Below are 18,654 nucleotides of genomic sequence, written 5' to 3' on the forward strand. Positions count from 1 at the left end.
TGGATGATAAATAGATACATATATGGATGGATAGATAAATAGATGGATGGATGGATAATAAATAGATAGATCGATAGATTCTTCAAAAGTTAACACTATCAGCTTTGGTTGAGACAAACTTCTATTTTTGCCAAACTTTCTAAACCATCTTTGGTGCATTTTCTACCAAAGATTGACTTGATAGATAGATACTAGCATAGAGAAAGGAAACGAAGAGGTAAAGCTTACCTCAGATGTACACAACCGACCACCCTTGGTATCCATAATTCATATATTATATATTATAAATGTATGAGGAATAATATTTAAAGATTGATTGTATTAAATCTACAAGTTTCACAATCTTCAATATATATGTATATCTTCTTCTACAGACGGAGTTTCAGAGCAGTGTATGGGTTTTCATCAGGAACATGTTCATTGAAATCTGTTAGAGGTGATGATATTTGGTGATCTCTGCAGTAATATTCCTGATTACAAACAGTAATTCAGCCTATGCAAACCATATCTTGGCTCCGTCAGCCCAGAACTGGGGCAATTTCATGAATACAGCATTTTTTTTTCTGCCATCTTTCTTACTTCAGGGTCACCACTGTGAAGAATATATATTTACTGATATTTTAGGATATAAATATATTACAAATTATATAAATATGTTGAGAATTAAGCTTGAATATCATCTCTTGTTCCTGTTTCTTATCAGACTGGCTCCTGGATTCACTTTTACTCCTTCCCAGATGTTATCCTTCCATCTCTTAATGATTCTTAATTTGTAATCTCTACAATATACTTACTGTGAGCTATTCTTATCTATTTTGTTTCGATTTATCTATCTATAAATCGATGTATAGATAGATAGAATCTTAGATACACTAGGATAGAAACCTAGAAATTACGCTTACAGTCCTTTAAGAAGCTTTAGAGTGTCTTCTGATTTCCCCAGAATTCCGTTTTGGAAAAAATCGAGAGATTCACACATTTATCTAACCTAAACCTTTGACGAGATTTTTCAATGGCGGAGCTCCCTAAAATTCCCTAATAACCTTTTTTAGAAATTTATTGCACTGAAGTGTGTTTCATTATTATACGCTCTTTTCAAATATAATGAAAAATTATACAAGTCCAGCCTTTCTCTTCATTTTCCATTCAGGGGAGGGTAAACTTCTCATGGGATCCAGGGAGAGGGGTAATTTGGGAGTAATGGGTTTCGAGTGGAGGGGGTATGATATTGGGGAGGGAGGATATTTTTTCAATGGGTATTGATACTTTTCTCTAGTGAGCCATAAACCAGACAAAATTAATCTTTTTTATCAGGGAGAGAACAAACAGACACATTATACTACAGACATACATACACCTATAGCTAGATAGATATATCGACAGATTATAAATATATAGATATATAGCCAGATAGACATATAGACAGATAGAAATATATATAGACAATTAGATATATATATATATTAGATTTATATATAGTTTATAAGGTGCGCCTAATATATTTATCCGCGGAGTGTGTACTAACATATTTTATCTAGAATTTACACTATATAAATGTGTGTCAATACATTTCATGTAAAGTTTGCACAATATAAATGTGCGCTTAATATATTGTATCTAGAGTGTTCACTAGATAAATGTGCACATGATGCATTTTATTAAGAGTGCACTATAAAAATGTGCGCCTAATATAAATGTGCACCTAATACATCTTATCTATAATGTGCACTACAAAAATGTGCGCCTAATATAAATGTGCGCTTAATACATTGTATCTAGAGTGTTCACCAGAGAAATGTGCACATGATGCATTTTATCAAGAGTGCACTATAAAAATGTGCACCTATTACATCTTATCTATAATGTGCACTACAAAAATGTGCGCCTAATATAAACGTGTGCTTAATACATTCTATCTAGAGTGTTCACTAAATTAATGTGCACATGATACATGTTATCAAGAGTGCACAATTTAAAAATGTGCGCAAAATATGTGCTTAGTCTGGAAATATACTTTCCCCGTTTTTGCTCAGTAAGGTATGTCACGAGCTTCCAGGGGGGTNGAAAGAAATCTAATGCAAAGCTTAGAACAGCAATTTTTAAAATATAAAGTTTGTCACATTTTTCTTTATTATTAAGATCTTAACCCCCCTCCCCCCGTAATGTTCTTAAAGTGCCCCTAAAAGGCTGTTTTGTCACGATAATATTTCTTTAAGTTTCACAAATCATCATCATACATAGATCAAGATACAGGATATATCACAAATAGGGTTTCCAGCGAAAAAAGGAAAATCATTTCGCGAAAATTTCGCATTTTTCTTTAATAAAATTTTTCACGAAATTTAGCTTCAATCTGTTTCGCGAATAAATGTGAAATTTTCGCGAAATAAGAAATGCGAAAGTTTTAATTAAGTAAATATTGAATTTATTCTAAACGGGGCAGCAAAGACAGATCAATCAGTCAAAAATTATGATGGAATTTTTAAAAATTCAGATTTTACGGAAGTCATACCATAAATTTTGCTTGTTTGTTTGTTTGAATGAATAAATATCCAAACAGCTGAACCGAGAAGGCCAAAACTTTTGATATAAAAACGACGATATCTTGCTCATTCATATTTGATAAAGGTTTAACAGCTAGATGTGTTAACCCGATGGTTAGGAAATATTTAACATTAAAACTTGAACAATGGTTTAAACTATAACTGTCTATACAATCTTACCCTGTGAGCCATTCCACAAATCTTTTCCTGTACGGGAAGGCACTTTTTTACATTATTGTTGAGTATTAAACATTTACGAAACATGACAGAATTGGTGAATAGTTTAAATGTCTTCTTCCATAATTTGTTAAGTTCTTTATTATATAAGAGATTAATTATCATTATTAAGAAATATACCATGGCAGTCATTTTATAGTAAAATTGATTTCAAAGTAAAAAATATTTTAGTTATAGATTTTGCTAACGAAATAAACTGCAAAAAGTCTTTAATATCTGATATAATATATGGAAGAAGACATTTAAAACCATTCCCCAACTGTCATGTTTCGTGGGACACCCTGTACCACTATTACCGGGTAAACTATGTCTAGCTATAGCTAGAAGGAACTGTATACAGTTCCTTCCAGGCATAATTCATAAAATCTAATTAATAATAATAATAATAATCTAATCTTTAGAATTATCTACTATTTTGATATGCATAGTTAAACAAATTTAAATCATGAAGAACACATCAAAATCACAATTTACAGATCAAAATTATTATAACAAATATGTATTTGCAGTTCAGATCATTCTGAAAAATTCCAAATTATAGCCTTTAAAGATAGTAAAACCGGTTTTCTTGAATCGATATTTCTTACGAAAACTTCGGATAGATAAAGAAAATAATACGGAAAAATTAGTCTATAGATTTTTGGAGAAAACGTATGTATTTTATAATTCATAACATTTCCTAATACCTATAATGGCATAATCTATAAAAGAAATAAAGTATATTTTTTGGAAATATGAATTTAATTAAATTGTACACTGCGGTTTATTCAAAATAAATCAATGGTTCAGTGGTATATTTTAAATGTATGTATATGTATATAACAGATTGTTTGCAAAAAGTTGCCCTTTGCACCCACCCTNTTTCTTCGTTAAAAATGATATTTTTCCCGAATGAGAGTTTTTTGGTCTTTTTTTGTAAAAATAAATAGCCATGAAATATTTGGGGATATGTACTGTTAAAGAGCTTCATATAAGTATTCAATTAAAAAAAAATAGCTATTTGCGGCATTCCATTATCAGGAGATTTAGAAAACGGCATTTGATAAATGTTTCCTATGTATTCAATATTTAGGGTTTAAAACTGTAAACTTCTTTTTGAGACAGTATATATGTCGTTAGAGTGACAGTTTATAAGTTAAAATCATCATGCACAACCTAATGAGTCACCATGCCAGCAGTAAATATCAAACTAGATACCCATAGAACATGCTTAATTAAAACCAGTTTTCACTGCATCACGGGCAGCTGTAGTACATTTGAATTTCCGAGCAAGGTCAACTTTTCCGGTCCCAGTTTGTACTGTATCGCCCGGACATTGGGTAAATAAAGCAGACACTCAATAGGACTAGCCGGTGCAACAATATTGACGCGGTCAGACTTTAGGTTGAATTTACTTTTACTTAAGGGTCAGAGGTGCGTGGCATACACAGTTTACAGTTGCAAGAAATTATGAACATAAGGAAACACATTTTGAATTCCGTACAGTCGTCTCTGAAGTCTCATCCTTTATGGGTAACACAGAACATAAATGTCGGTAGACAATTTCCCCTGACCATAACTAAATTTAAACAATAAAATTTATTTTTAACCCAATACAATATCAAATTGAGACATTAATGACATTTTTTTCAGATAAAATATTAACTGCTGACTAACACACGTTTAATCAAAAGGAGTTATTTTTAGGAAAACGTGTATTCAATTTATAATTAAATTAGTTTTGAAATCAAAGATATCGAAAAAAATGTCTTTCTATTTCAGAAAATATTGAATTCTTAATTAAGTTAATAAAAAATATTAACTCTATAAATAAAGCAGCAAAACACAATTTTAGAAATGTTTAACAACTATTTTATAATTCAACCGTTTTAAACTAAATTTCTATAAAAATATGAAAAATAAACTTTTCAGTGTAAAAATATGGAAAATATAGTAGTGCTGGAATTAAGTATTTTTCCAAAAAAGTTGCCCGAAACTAGAAAATATAAATCATTTAGAATTCTTTGCTTGACAACTTGAAATAAATATATCACATTAACATTGAAAAAGTAAAATTAAAGACACTTAATATGCAATCACAGATAAGTGTTCCCGGAATATCAAGAAATATTGAGGTAAAAAAATATAACTTTTAATCACAATTATCTTCATTAAATTTATATAAATATAATTTACATATATAAATTATACAATACTAGGCTGCACCCTTCTTCTATTTCAATTGTGAACATGTTCTCTTTACATACATTGTAAAACAAAAACAAAAAAATGTCTCGATTTTATAAAAAAAAATTCGCAAATTTTCGAAATTTTCAAAATTCGAATTTTGTAATAGGTAAAGTTCTGAAAATTCGATCAACCTTAAACCTTCCCTGGGGTCATGTGAGGTCCTACAACAAATTTGGGTCCGATTTTAACGTTTATTGGATACAAACAAACAGACAGACAAACAAAGACAGTGAGCCCCATAAAACTGTGAAATAGGTAAACTACGGTTAGACACGAGAAACAGTCCAATGAACATGAAGCATCGCAATTCTAAAGAGCCATAGATTCATTTGGCACAAAAGTTAATTTTTAGGCTACTACAGTTTAACCAAGAACATCGGAGAGGACGAACAAATTTTACAATGTCGTTTTCTAAACCTGCTGATAATGGAATGCTGCAGTTATTTAATTTTTAAAACTGTTCCTGCATATTTCATGGCTATTTATTTATCTTTATAATTGCCGAGATTTTGGTATAACAGAGTCAGATTAACAGTATAAAACCCATAGAACAATTGTCAATTTCATAAAATCTTTTGAAAGCTCTTAAGTTCTATAGTATAACTATCAGTAACAACGTGAAATACATTAAAGATTGCACAAACATCATCCTATTCCACAGTTTTATGGGCATAACTGTATTTCAATTGACATTTTTATACGCGGGATGTGTCCCGAGTGATATGTCGCCTTTAAAATATAATGCGGAGATATTTCGTATGAGGTAACAACTCGCCATTATTTCTTCCGACCATACCTTTTTTCGCCCGAGCAAAAAAAAATGAGATTTGACGTCATTTGTGGTCGGACGAAAAAATGGTGTGGCGTGCCTTCCCTACCTGGTTATTGTACTGTATTGTAATGTACGTAAGTTGATTTTTACAGGCATGGCGTATTGCCGGGGGATAAAAATCATTAATATAGCTTACTGAAATAAACCCTTAAGAAACATTTGAAAATATAAAAAGAAAAAAAATTATTCTTATGTCTTGTTAGAATTTTATCCCCCTTTACAGGCCCTAAAAGTAAATTCTTTGCCCCTCCTCCTTTTCCGTATTGAAGGAAAAGAGAATATCTTAATTGGTAAGAATGAAAGAAGATATTACCATTTAAATGATCTTGCATAAAAAAATTGACGGAAGACGACATTAGAAATAGATTGGACAAAATTGTACCGCTATTAGATACAACTCCAAGTTAGATGACTCCAAGTTGTTGGAAGACTTCACGTTGATAAAAGACTCCAAATTGCTAGAAGACTTTAAGAAAGAATCCTAGTTCTTCATGTTGTTACAAGACTCCAAACGATTGAGAACTCTAAATATTGGAATGCTCCAAAATGTCAGAAGACTCCAAAATGTCAGGACACTCCAAATGCAGAAAATATTTGCTGCAAATACTGATTTCTGAAATATAAAAAATAAATCAGAAGAATTCTCGTTTTAAAACACAAATGTCAAATGTTGTTTATATAAATTCCCTAATTCTCCATAAAACTTCTTTTAATTGCACGCTTAATGTGATTTACAAAATGCAGTCGATCTTGAGGGTGCATATTTTTTTTAATTGCGTCAAGAGGCAAGTTTTTCATTCCTTTTGATACTTTTTACCCAACAAATTTTTAATTTTCCCCAATTAAGCAAAAAACGCCAACTTACTTATAAAATATCTGGAAAGAAATGATTTTTAAAGGGTAAAGTGGTGGGAATATTTTTTTGAAAAAATATTCATCCCTGGTCAATCGTCTTATTTTTTAAGGTAACTGAGCTAATAAATTATTAACATTTAAGGTTTTATTTAGAATGTTTCAAATTGTTAAAACTGAAATAAAAATGCCAAAAATCCATACTTCATTGCCATGTTTATTGAGACACCACCCTGTGAAATAACTATTTATTTAGACACCACCCTGTAAAATAACTGTTGATTGAGACACCACCCTGTAAAATAACTGTTTATTGAGACACCACCATCTAAAATAACTGTTTATTGAGACACCCCCCTGTAAAATAACTGTATATTGAGACACCACCCTGTAAAATCACTGTATATTGAGACACCACCTTGTAAAATAACTGTATATATAGTCACCACCCTGTAAAATAACTGTTTATTGAGACACCACCCTCTAAAATACTTTATTGAGACACCACCCTGTAAAATAACTGTTTATTGAAGCACTACCCTGTAAAATAACTGTTTATTGAAACACCACTCTGTTAAAATTCAATGGTAATGAGAATCTAGTCTCGGGACTAATCTGCAGACAAACAGAGTCCGGTAAAACGGACGAACTGGAGAAGCTGGACGAATTCAAGGACGGAGAAGGAGGAGAGTCGAATAAATCCCAGTCGTTCTCTCTAAACCTTCAAGTATGAAAATGTAACTATTGAATTTTAAGTGACCGGCCGCGGCTTGGCCCATTCTCGTATTTTTTGCTGAAAATTGTTCCACCCCCCCTTTTTAAAGTGTTAAACAATGCTGTACAATGTGCATTGTAGGGTTTGTCAAGTGTTGTCAAGTGTTGTCAAGTTTTTAAAATCTTAATTTTTTGAGGGAACCCATGGGTGCCCGGGGAGTAACATGGACTAATAAATGTTGACAATTTTTTCTTCAGAAATAATTTTTCGTTAGCTATGAATGGCCAAGAGGCTGGACTCCGGATGGGCTGCATTTTTTTGAGAAAACCCATGGTAATCCCGGGGCCGACCTCGGCTTAAAAAAATGGATATTTTTCTTATTTATTTTTTAAAAAATTCCACGAGCAACGCCTGGCCTTCCAGCTAGTAACTAATAAATACCTTGACAGAAGAGGAAGAATATGTCCGTTTGTAGTTAAAACGTAGTTCTTGCTCTTTCTGGAAATTTTAATAAATTATTAGATTTTTAATTCCAAGGAAAACAAATAAATAAAAAATTTCAAATATTGAAGTGAATTAAATGTGGTCCCCGACCTTGAAACTATAAAATACAATGACTAGATTTTTAACTGTCCATGAATTGAAATGAGAGCAATTGTGTAATGTACACAGAAACATTTCACTTAAAAAGTTGATTTTCAAGTTACTAAACATGTTATTTGCTTTGATACAACATCAAATACACTTAAAGATTGCTTTCATGTCGTCTTCCAATTCCTTAGTTTTATCAGGATCACTGTACATAAAAAAATGACAAAAACACCGGGTTAACCTTAACGTTAAGCTGGATTGATTGCAATCACGCATTTGAAACAGTTCCTTCCCAAGGACAAGAATGCTGATTTTACAGGTCGTCTTTCAATCTTTTCATTGTTCAATGGTATAATATAAGGAATTTAACGGGGTTTGCGCTTTTTTTAAGTCAACGGTTTGCGGATTTTTTAGAGCTGTTTGAAGATTTTCTCACCGATTGATTGGGTTGTCTATATCAAAGAGGAGGTAGAGGTACTTCACAGTTTCAGAGAGAAAGAAACTTTCCTGTCTGTAATCAGAGCCACGGTTGATAACAGTAAAAGAACAGAAAAAAAACCTTTATTGTATCTTTAGAGAAAGCAATTCTTTTTAATTTATCTAGAAGGCCCGGGGGAGGGGGCAGAACTCATGAAGTCTTAAAACCACATAAATTGTTAGACTAAGCATTTAATACCATTTGAATAAACTTTACAAGTCATTTATGAAATATATTGATTGATATTGAAATTTTATCTCGCTTCATATCCTGAAACCTTTTTGGTTATAAAATACTATGTTCTTTTTAACTATTTATACTATTCAGTATTCATTAACCATGATCTTAGGAAGGAAGACGAAGTAAATGTCGTCATTTTATTTCCGCATTTTTAGAAGGTATGGAGGGGGGGGGATATCGTAACAATGGCTCCCTGCCTGTCTTCTAAGCTCATATCTGTGACGTCATGTACAGTTGCGTATCCACACTCAGCTCTGAAATACAGTTGTTAAGTAATTTCTGGGAAAAAGTATTTCCCCCCCCCCATTTATTCATACATATCACCAGTTCCCTCCCCCTCCCTTCTTTAAAAAAATCAACCGCTCCCCGCTCGTCGCCCCCCCTCTTAAACATTATCACCAACTCTTATTTTCTAATATGATCTTTTCAGGGTAAGAAGGAATTCATGGTAAGGTTAGGTTAAGATAGATAGATATTCATTTTCCTGAGATTGAGCAATAGAAAAAGCAGTACTTTTAAACTCTTTCAAATATAATAAAATATATAAACTAGGCTTCTAGAGCGCTTCGGGTCCATCTTCTATTTCAACTTTTAATTGTGGCTTCATCTGTCAGCATCTTCTCTTTATACAGTATACAAAAAAAAAGTTTGCGGACTTCATAACATTTTTTCGCGCATTTTCTAAATTTTACAAAAAATGACAAACTTTTAAAAACAAAGTTTTGAAATTTTGATCATTCATAAACCTTCCCTAGAGTCACGTGAGGTCCCACACAAAATTTGGGTCCGATCAGTTCAGCCGTTTTGACTTTTATTGGATACAACAGGCATACAGACAAGCAAGGGAGAATAAATTAGCGAAAAGTTTGTTTTTTTAAACTTTTAACCTAAACATTTTTTTATATTCAGCCATTAATAAGCCATACTGGAAAAAAGGAGGGATAATATTTATCAAAGTTTACACCAATGGATACCTGGTGTGGTTGTTAAGGCTGTCAAGGATATCCTTCCCAACATGGAGGTAGAACGGGTTTTTCGTAGCCTGGTATAACAGGTAGGTAGACTCTATCAATTCAGGTCTGAAATTGATTTCGAATTTATATCTGAACGCCACAAAATTAGGAACCTTCAGAATTTTAAAAAATAAGTTTGGAAACATTTCTGAAAATATAAGATACTAGCCTTATATGGCGCTTCGCGCCCATCTTCTAAATTAATTGTTCTCTTTGTGTACATCGTAAAACAAAACAAAAATAATTCGCGGATTTTCACAAAAATTTTTGTGGATTTTCAAAATTTAAAAAAAAATGGAGATCGAATTTTGATGGAGACAAATATTTAAAATTTTGATCATTCATAAACCTTCCCTGGGGTCCCTATTTGGGCCCGATCGGTTCAGCCGTTTTGACGTTTATTGGATACAAACAGACAGACAGACAGACAAACAAACAAACAGACAGACAAGCCAAATTTATATATAGATAGGACTTCGATAGAATATCATTCCACCATGTGCAAAAAAAAAAATAAGCATGGTGGAGAACAATTTTTGTGAGGAGGGATTATTGTTTGTTTCATTTCAAGGGACTGCAAGCGTAATTTTCAAGTGACCCTCCCTGCAAAGACGACAATTCCCGTTTCACAACGGAACCCTTGAAACCTTTATCTGATCAATAATGTGGAATCCATTATCGTTTTTCTGTTTTTAAAAGAGTCTAATTCTGATAAATCTTAAAGTTTTTTTTTTTGCAGTAGAAAACCACAATTAAATTTTCCCAATAATAAATATTGACAACTAATTTAAACTTAATCAGAGAAAGGTTAAAAAGGTACCTTTGCCCCTTGAATTTAGGCTTACAGTTCTTTTAATTGTACCCTTGCTGACCATTTGTAAGGACATGAAAAAAATGTTTTTTTTTTCTCTTTTTCAAAATTAGCTGAACTTGATGGATGATGCACGAACAACAAGAAGAAAATGTCTATCCAGTTGGTAGCAGTGTCCCCTGATTCCATTTGTACATTCACGTAAAGAGGATGCAATCCAGCTCCTTTATTGCAGTCAGTCCTTCCTCTAGACATAAAAGAGGTCATTTTATGGAAATACTGTAAATTGGTTTTCCTTTGGTGTATAATATTAAGAAAACGTTGAAAAAAATAAATATCAAATTAAATTAAATAAGTAGATATTAAATTCTTTGTGATTAATCTTAACTTTGTACCCAGTGGCCAGTAATAATTTATAGTAATACATTTAACACTTCCTCATGTCCTGCTTATTTAAGGTTTATACGTCCTCGTGTACTGCTTATTTACGGTTTCTACCTCCTCGTGTCCTGCTTATTTACGGTTTCTACCTCACGTACTGCTTATTTAAGGTTTCTACCTCCTCGTGTACTGCTTATTTAAGGTTTCTACCTCGTGTACTGCTTATTTAAGGTTTCTACCTCCTCGTGCACTGCGTATTTACGGTTTCTACCTCATGTAATGCTTATTTACGATTTCTACTTCATGCACTTTTTATTTTTATTTCAGGTTTCTTTCTCATGTACTGCTTATTCATGGTTTCTACCTCATGTACTGATTATCTACGGTTTCTATCTCCTCATGAAATGCTTATTCACAATTTGTACCTCCTCATGCAGTTATAATTTCTCATGTACTGCTAAATGTACGGGTTTTACCTCCTCGTGAAGGGATTAATGTAATTGTATGGTTTCCACATTCTCATGTAATCTTCATGTACTCCTCATGCTGCTTAAATTGGGTTCCTACCTCCTCATGTACTGCTTAATGTTGTTGTAACTCTCCTCAAACATCTCCTTGTCCTCCTTCAGACCGTACATAATGAAGCTTTTTAGCAGGATCTCGTAGAAGCTGTCAATCCCAGCTCCTAAACCTGAATCAATCAATAAATCAATCAATCAATCTCGTTGAAGCTCTTTAGTATGCTCAAACCCGGTTTCTAAACCTACGCAAAGATATCAATCAAACAGTCAATCAAAAGTCAATTATTAAATCAATCAATCAATCCAGTGGAAGCTGTCATAGCGTCTTATTTTGTTGCTAAAAAAACAGGAAATCGTAAAAGTACAAATTTTTCATTCATAAAACACACAGATGTCTAGGATGCAAATTACTTTTTGTTTCAAGGGAGTCTGTATCAACACTAACTAAATTTAACTGGGGGAAATTTCTAGATAAGTAACCAATCTATTTTCAATGATTTATTTGATTAAAATTATGAAAAATTTCTTTTCGAATGGACAAACAATTGTAGAAATGATTTTAATTACTTCTCCATTTGTAGATTGGCATGTCTTGTTCACAACATTACCTATCAAATATAGTTGTAGATTGGCATGTCTTGTTCACAACATTACCTATCAAATACCTGATGGCATGTCTTGTTCACAACATTACCTATCAAATACCTGATGGCATGTCTTGTTCATAACATTACCTATCAAATACCTGATGGCATGTCTTGTTCATAACATTACCTATCAAATACCTGATGGCATGTCTTGTTCATAACATTACCTATCAAATACCTGATGGCNATGGCTGCCCGTTTCCAGCGGAATCAACCCAAACATTTTAAAAATAAGATTTTAAAAATCCAAAAAAAGGATAATTTTTTATGATCAATCTTTAATATCAAATACCTGATATTTTCCCTTCCCAGACTCCAGAGTTCACATCTACAACATTTCCCATCAATCCTGTTAATTAAATAATTAAATAATTAAATAATCAAATTATCAAATAATCAAAAACAATCAAACAAAAAAAGTAAATAAGTAAATAAGTAAATAAGTAAATAAGTAAATAAGTAAATAAGTAATTAATAAATAAATAAATAAACAAATAAATAAATATATAAATATATAAATAAATAGCTCTCACACTGAAGAAAGTAGAAATACATACTGTCTAGTAAGCTGTTTACCTGTATTTTGATTTCGTAGTTTGTAAATTCCTCTTACTGCTCGTCTTGCATACAGTTCATAAACAGGGTCCCCTGAACAATATATATAGTTCATAAACAGGGTCCCCTGAACAATATATATATAGTTCATAAACAGGGTCCCCTGAACAATATATATATAGTTCATAAACAGGGTCCCCTGAACAATATATATAGTTCATAAACAGGATCGCCTGAACAATATATATATATATATATATAGTTCATAAATAGGATCCCCTGAACAATATATATAGTTCATAAACAGGGTCCCCTAAACAATATATATATATAGTTCATAACAAGGGTCCCCTGAACAATATATAAAGTTCATAAACAGGGTGCCCTGAACAATATATATAGTTCATAAACAGAGTCCCCTGAAAAATATATATATAGTTCATAAACAGGGTCTCCTGAACAATATATATATAGTTCATAAACAGGATTCCATGAACAATAAATATAGTTCATAAACAGGGTCCCCCTGAACAATATATTTAGTTCATAAACAGAGTCCCCTGAACAATATATTTAGTTCATAAACAGAGTCCCCTGAAAAATATATTTAGTTCATAAAACAGAGTCCCCTGAACAATATATTTATAGTACATAAACAGGGTACATTGAACAATATATATAGTACATAAACAGGGTCCCCTGAACAATATTAATAGTTCATGAACAATATTTTCTGGTTTCATAAATGTAACTTGGATAAATAAACTAAATTAGCTAACTAATGAAAAATATGTTTAGTAGAAAATAAACCTGTTAATTTTGAAAGAAGGATAAACTCTAACAGAAGACTCCCAACACCTAAACAACAATTAACATGATGTAGTTATATCATCTAAACCGGTTTTATACCTGCTGAATATGATGTTCTTATATCATCTAAACCGGTTTTAATACCTGCTGAACATGATGTTCTTCAACAGTCTTAACCGGTTTTATTACCTGCTGAACATGATGTTGTTCTACCATCTAAATCCGGTTTTAACACCTGCTGAACATAATGTTGTTCTACCATCCAAACCCGGTATTTTATACCTGCTGTACATTATGTTGTTCTACCATCTTAACCGGTTTTAATACCTGCTGTAAATGATGTTGTTCTACCATCTTAACCGGTTTTAATACCTGCTGTACATGATGTTGTTCTACCATCTTGAGGCAAACCGGTTTTAAGATTAACTCGAGGGAAGGGAAGACCAGTTTCTAAAATATGGTTTTTACGTTTTTAAAGACAACAAAACTAAGACATAAATATGTGTCAATTTAAAGTTAAATTAGTGTTTTGTTAAACAGGAAAATATTTGTTGAGAAACAGCTTGCAAATTTCTTAAAAGACAAGTTATCCGATTTAAGACAATTGAAAATTGTCCATTGCACAGTATCCAGTTCATTGTTCACCGTACAGTATCCCTGGAGTACCTCACACTCTACTGTATTCAGTGTTACAATATACAGTGGATACCGTCTAGGTCACCAGTAGCCTGTGCAATGATCATTGTACTGTTCAGTGTCAAGGGTTGCTCATGCGAATATATAAAAAAAAGTATCTTCAAAAAACCAACTTTTTCGGCCATTATTACCTAAATTGGGTTAAAGTTTGACAAAACTTTAACACAATTTTTTTATAATTTAACTTTTAGAATACAGTTTACAGTGTACACTAAATTGTACCTGTTCTATCAAAAGCCGGAAGTAAGCGATCAGCCAAATCATGAGATAAACTGAAAATATATAAAAATAAAACATTTCAACATCACCTTAGTATAAATAAATTGAAAAAATCCTAGAAAGATAATAACGTAATTAAAATGTTTTTTTTTTCTAATTTCCTAAGAAGGTCGTCTAAATACCAGTCAGGAGCCAGCCCTGGGAAATTAGGATCCTATGAGGAAAGAATAAATTTAAGCTTCTTGTAACAAATTCCTTTAAAAATCTAACAAAATTTGATTAAAAAAGTAATTACATTTCTTTGTAAAGAACCTTTAAGAACTTTAATTTCTAAAAATCAAATAAATTTTCTTCTTTTTTTCCTCCATGAGTAAATGAGCAGAGAGAAGTCCTCCCAACAACCTTGAAACCAATCACATTCTTAAAAACAAAAAAACTGATAATGTTCTTATAATAAAAATACAAATCAGCCTTTCATATGTAAAAATCAAATCAATAGTAAAAATCAAGTCCATATTTACAAAATCAAAACCAATGTTTACGTGGTATAAATCAAGCCAATATCCAGTATCCTTATTAAAAATCAAATCACTGCTTGAATATGATGGGACCCATAAACTGTGAACTACGAAAACGACATTTTAACATTCTTATGCGTATTTGATATTATAAAGCAAAAAGTTAACCGGTTGCTTGAAAACCAACCCTATTTGGTGAAATGGGTTGTGTAAACTGCATAGTGCACAATTGCCTGGTTCATGTTCCTTGGACTATTTAAATCAGGATTTGAGTCAACAGTAATCTTTCTTTTCCAAAGTTTTATATGTCTCAGTGTAAGAGTGTAAGATAAATCTAAAGAAGGTGAATTGATTCCTAATATTAGCCTCGAAGACTTGAACTACGTTAGGTTTGTCAAAATCTACAAGATCAACTATCCGTTGAACTGCAGCTCGAAACTCTAAACAAAGAAACAAAAAATTAAAAATAATTTCTCATCATAAACATATTTTTAAGTATTTAAATAATAAAATACATTGAAGTTCGGTAAAAATATACATAAAAAACACTAATTTTGAAACCCCAGAAAAGAAATCAAGGAGAGGAGGAGGGGGGGGGGAATTATCATTTTTATATCAGCTGCAGTAACCTGAATAGTTTCCAATAATGGCGAGGGTATCCAATGTATCAATTAGAGTCAAAGAATAGTCTCCAAGAACATCATTAATATTAATATTATCTGGGTTCTCATAATCCTAAAATATTATATTTTTAATGTATTTCACGGGTGCAGTGTGCTCTTCTTCCTTCATTTAAGGCTTCATTAGTTCTGAATGAATTTTGTTTATGCTTTTCATTTCATCAGAGCTGGGAACTTTAGAATGGGATACCTTTAATCCCAAATTCTTAATCCGAATATCAAATGTGGACACTTTTAATTTTTTGTTTAATCCACTCTTTTTTGGATATATTACAGAAAATCAAAAATCAAAAACCGGTTTTTTAAAATTAGAGAGTCCATCTCGTTTCAGTAGATACATGGCGCGGGAATATCAAATTTCCCGGCTTCTAACTCTAATTTGATTGGTTGAAATTTATTCACTTTTCAGGATACAAGTACAAGATTAAGTTAGTCTCGATATTAAGAAAAAGAAAAGATCACACATTAATCTCAATTTCCAGCTCTGGATCATCATTAAATTGTTGTAAACAGTGTTGAGGATCCGGATGATCCGCAACATTTTGGCTTCCTGGACGCGGATCCGCAACATTTTGGCTTCCGTGATGCGGATCCGCAACATTTTGACTTCCTGGATGCGGATCCGCAAAATATGTAGATCCACGGATCCGGGTCTAAGGGCATAACCAAAAGCTGTAAAAAACTAAATGCTCTCAACCCAAATCTAATGAACTGTTGAAAAGAGATTATAAAAAATATCCTTATCTCTGAATGGTTCATAAAGTTTTAGCTTAAAAATAAGTGAAAAAAAAAATAAAAATAACTTTACTTAGTTTTTCTTTAACATAAAGTTTGACTTACCGGACCCCTACCGGTGCAGTCTAGAGGATTTAGCTCGTCCAATGGGAAGGCGTGTTTCATATAGTTATCATACCTAGAAAAATTAATATCTACAAATTTAATCTTTAATTCAAAATTATAATTGTTATAAATTCAATTAAATATTATTAAGTTCTAAATTTGAACTTTTGAAGTAAGTAAGAAAAAAAGACAAGAAATATAAAAAATAAAACAACTATTAAAAGGAGTGACCAGCAATTTATGGTAGTTCAACTAAAAATGTAGTATTGTGGAGAAATTTTTTAGGATTCATTTGAGACATATAAAACGTGGTAATGCTGTATAATTACTGAGTTTAAGCGCAAAGTCACGTTCAAAATCATCCATTTGGGTGGTTACAATTTGAGTATCGATTTTTAAAAATTATTGTGAAACGATGACAAAAAATCTAAAAGAATCTACAGTAAACTAATTAGATGTTTAGGAAGATATTTCTCTATCGAAATGTTAGATATAAAACAACTATTAAAGGGAGTGACCAGCAATTTATGGTAGTTCAACTAAAAATGTAGTATTGCGGAGAAATTTTTTAGGATTCATTTGAGACATATAAAACGTGTTAATGCTGTATAATTACTGAGTTTAAGCGCAAAGTCCACGTTCAAAATTATCCATTTGGGTGGTTACGATTTGAGAATCGATTTTTAAAAATTATTGTGAAACGATGACAAAAATGTAAAAAATCTACAGTAAACTAATTAGATGTTTAGGAATGTTAGAATTAAATATTTCTTTTTTCTCATTATATTGAATTTCTTATTCTTTATAAATTTGTTGGCAGATTTCTTCAAATTCTTCAAAACCAATTAACTGAATAAGATTACTTATTTTCTATATGATAATAGTTAATTTTTATTTTCTCAACCTTTTCCTTTACAACTAATTTGTTTGCTGTAGAATTTTGTCGTCGTTATTGAATAGTTTTTTAAAACCGATTCTTAAACTCATCCCTCAAAAATTAACAATCTATGAGGATTTAAAAGATTCAATATTCGCTCTTGGTGAAAAACGTCTCATGGGTCTTAAATGGTTCCCTAAAAACATTCTCCACAATACTTCATTCTCGGTTCAACTACCATATATTGTCGGTCACTCCCTTTAAGCGAAAGAATGAAAAGGTGGAAGAAAAAATAATTTTAATTGCGTAAGTGATTGATTAAAACAACAATAAAAGAATAAAATAAATATTAAATTCAAGAAAGAATAAAAAATGAATGAAAAAAAATGAAAGATTGAAAGGATGTATACAATGTGTAAAAGAGAAAAAAGGAATAAAATAATAATAGGGTAAAAGATGAAAAAAAGAACGAAAGATTGGATGAATGATAAATAAAAAATAAAAAATATTTAAGAAAGGATAAAAAAATAGATAAAAGACTGAGTTATTACCCATGATAAAACATTTCTCTAGTTTGTTCTAGAACTTCTAATCTCAGTTTTTCACTGAAACTTCCATATTTTATCTCAAGTTCAGTCCTGCAAATATAAATAAAATGAAACTTCTAGTCATCAAGTCAAATCAAGAAGGGGTATCTATTTTTCTTGAAACCCCCCCCCATATCCCATCCCATTGCGGAAACAATTTTTTGAGTGTTTTTGTCGTTGAGTGTTTAGTTCAAGTAAAATGATGGCAATTGACAGTCCATAGTTTGTTTGGAAATCCGCCATCAACAACAGAAAAATCCGTGAAATCTTATGTTGCTAGTTTTTAATAAGAGACATAGCTAGGCTATTAAGGGCGCTTCGCGCCCATCTTCCATTTCTATTGTGAACATGTTCTCTTTGTGTACATTGTAAAACAAAAAATGTCGCAGAATTTATAAAAACATTTCGTGGATTTTCAAAATTTTCAAAAATAGAATGTTGTTAGAGGCAAATTTTTGAAAATTCGATTATCCATAAACCTTCCATGAGGTCAAGCGTGGTCCCAAAAAATATTTGGGCCCGATCGGTTCAGCCGTTTTAATATTTATTGGATACAAATGGACAAAAAATACAAACAAAGCATAAACGTAATTTATACTTGTGAAGAATTATTTAAGAGTAGAGTGGCGCAAAGGGATATGGACATAGAGAATAGAATATATAGAGAGGAATTAAAAGAATCTCTCGGTATGAATTTTTTCAGTCCCTTTCAGCCTGAAAGGGAGTTCAAAGTGTACAAATCATGTAAATGTTCACAAATTATATGCAGTAGAGTACATTAA

General features: G+C 31.7%; 1 protein-coding gene across 1 annotated transcript; it reads right to left on the reverse strand.

The window, feature by feature from the left end:
- Positions 1-5,186: 5,186 nt before the first annotated feature.
- Positions 5,187-16,468, reverse strand: LOC111701114 (ER degradation-enhancing alpha-mannosidase-like protein 1). Its single transcript, XM_023472267.1, has 18 exons — positions 16,409-16,468; positions 15,518-15,623; positions 15,273-15,328; positions 14,553-14,584; positions 14,374-14,423; positions 13,828-13,905; positions 13,645-13,740; positions 13,456-13,503; positions 12,667-12,738; positions 12,383-12,439; positions 11,490-11,613; positions 10,681-10,788; positions 9,692-9,820; positions 8,915-8,971; positions 8,436-8,510; positions 7,850-7,906; positions 7,276-7,414; positions 5,187-6,456 (listed from the first exon to the last, which is right to left on the reverse strand). The coding sequence occupies exons 1-18, from the start codon at positions 16,466-16,468 to the stop codon at positions 6,409-6,411; spliced, it is 1,392 nt and encodes a 463-aa protein (XP_023328035.1). The 3' UTR covers positions 5,187-6,408.
- Positions 16,469-18,654: the final 2,186 nt, after the last annotated feature.

Source organism: Eurytemora carolleeae, unplaced genomic scaffold (assembly GCF_000591075.1).
Source record: "Eurytemora carolleeae unplaced genomic scaffold, Eaff_2.0 scaffold216, whole genome shotgun sequence".
NCBI classification, from domain to species: domain Eukaryota; kingdom Metazoa; phylum Arthropoda; class Copepoda; order Calanoida; family Temoridae; genus Eurytemora; species Eurytemora carolleeae.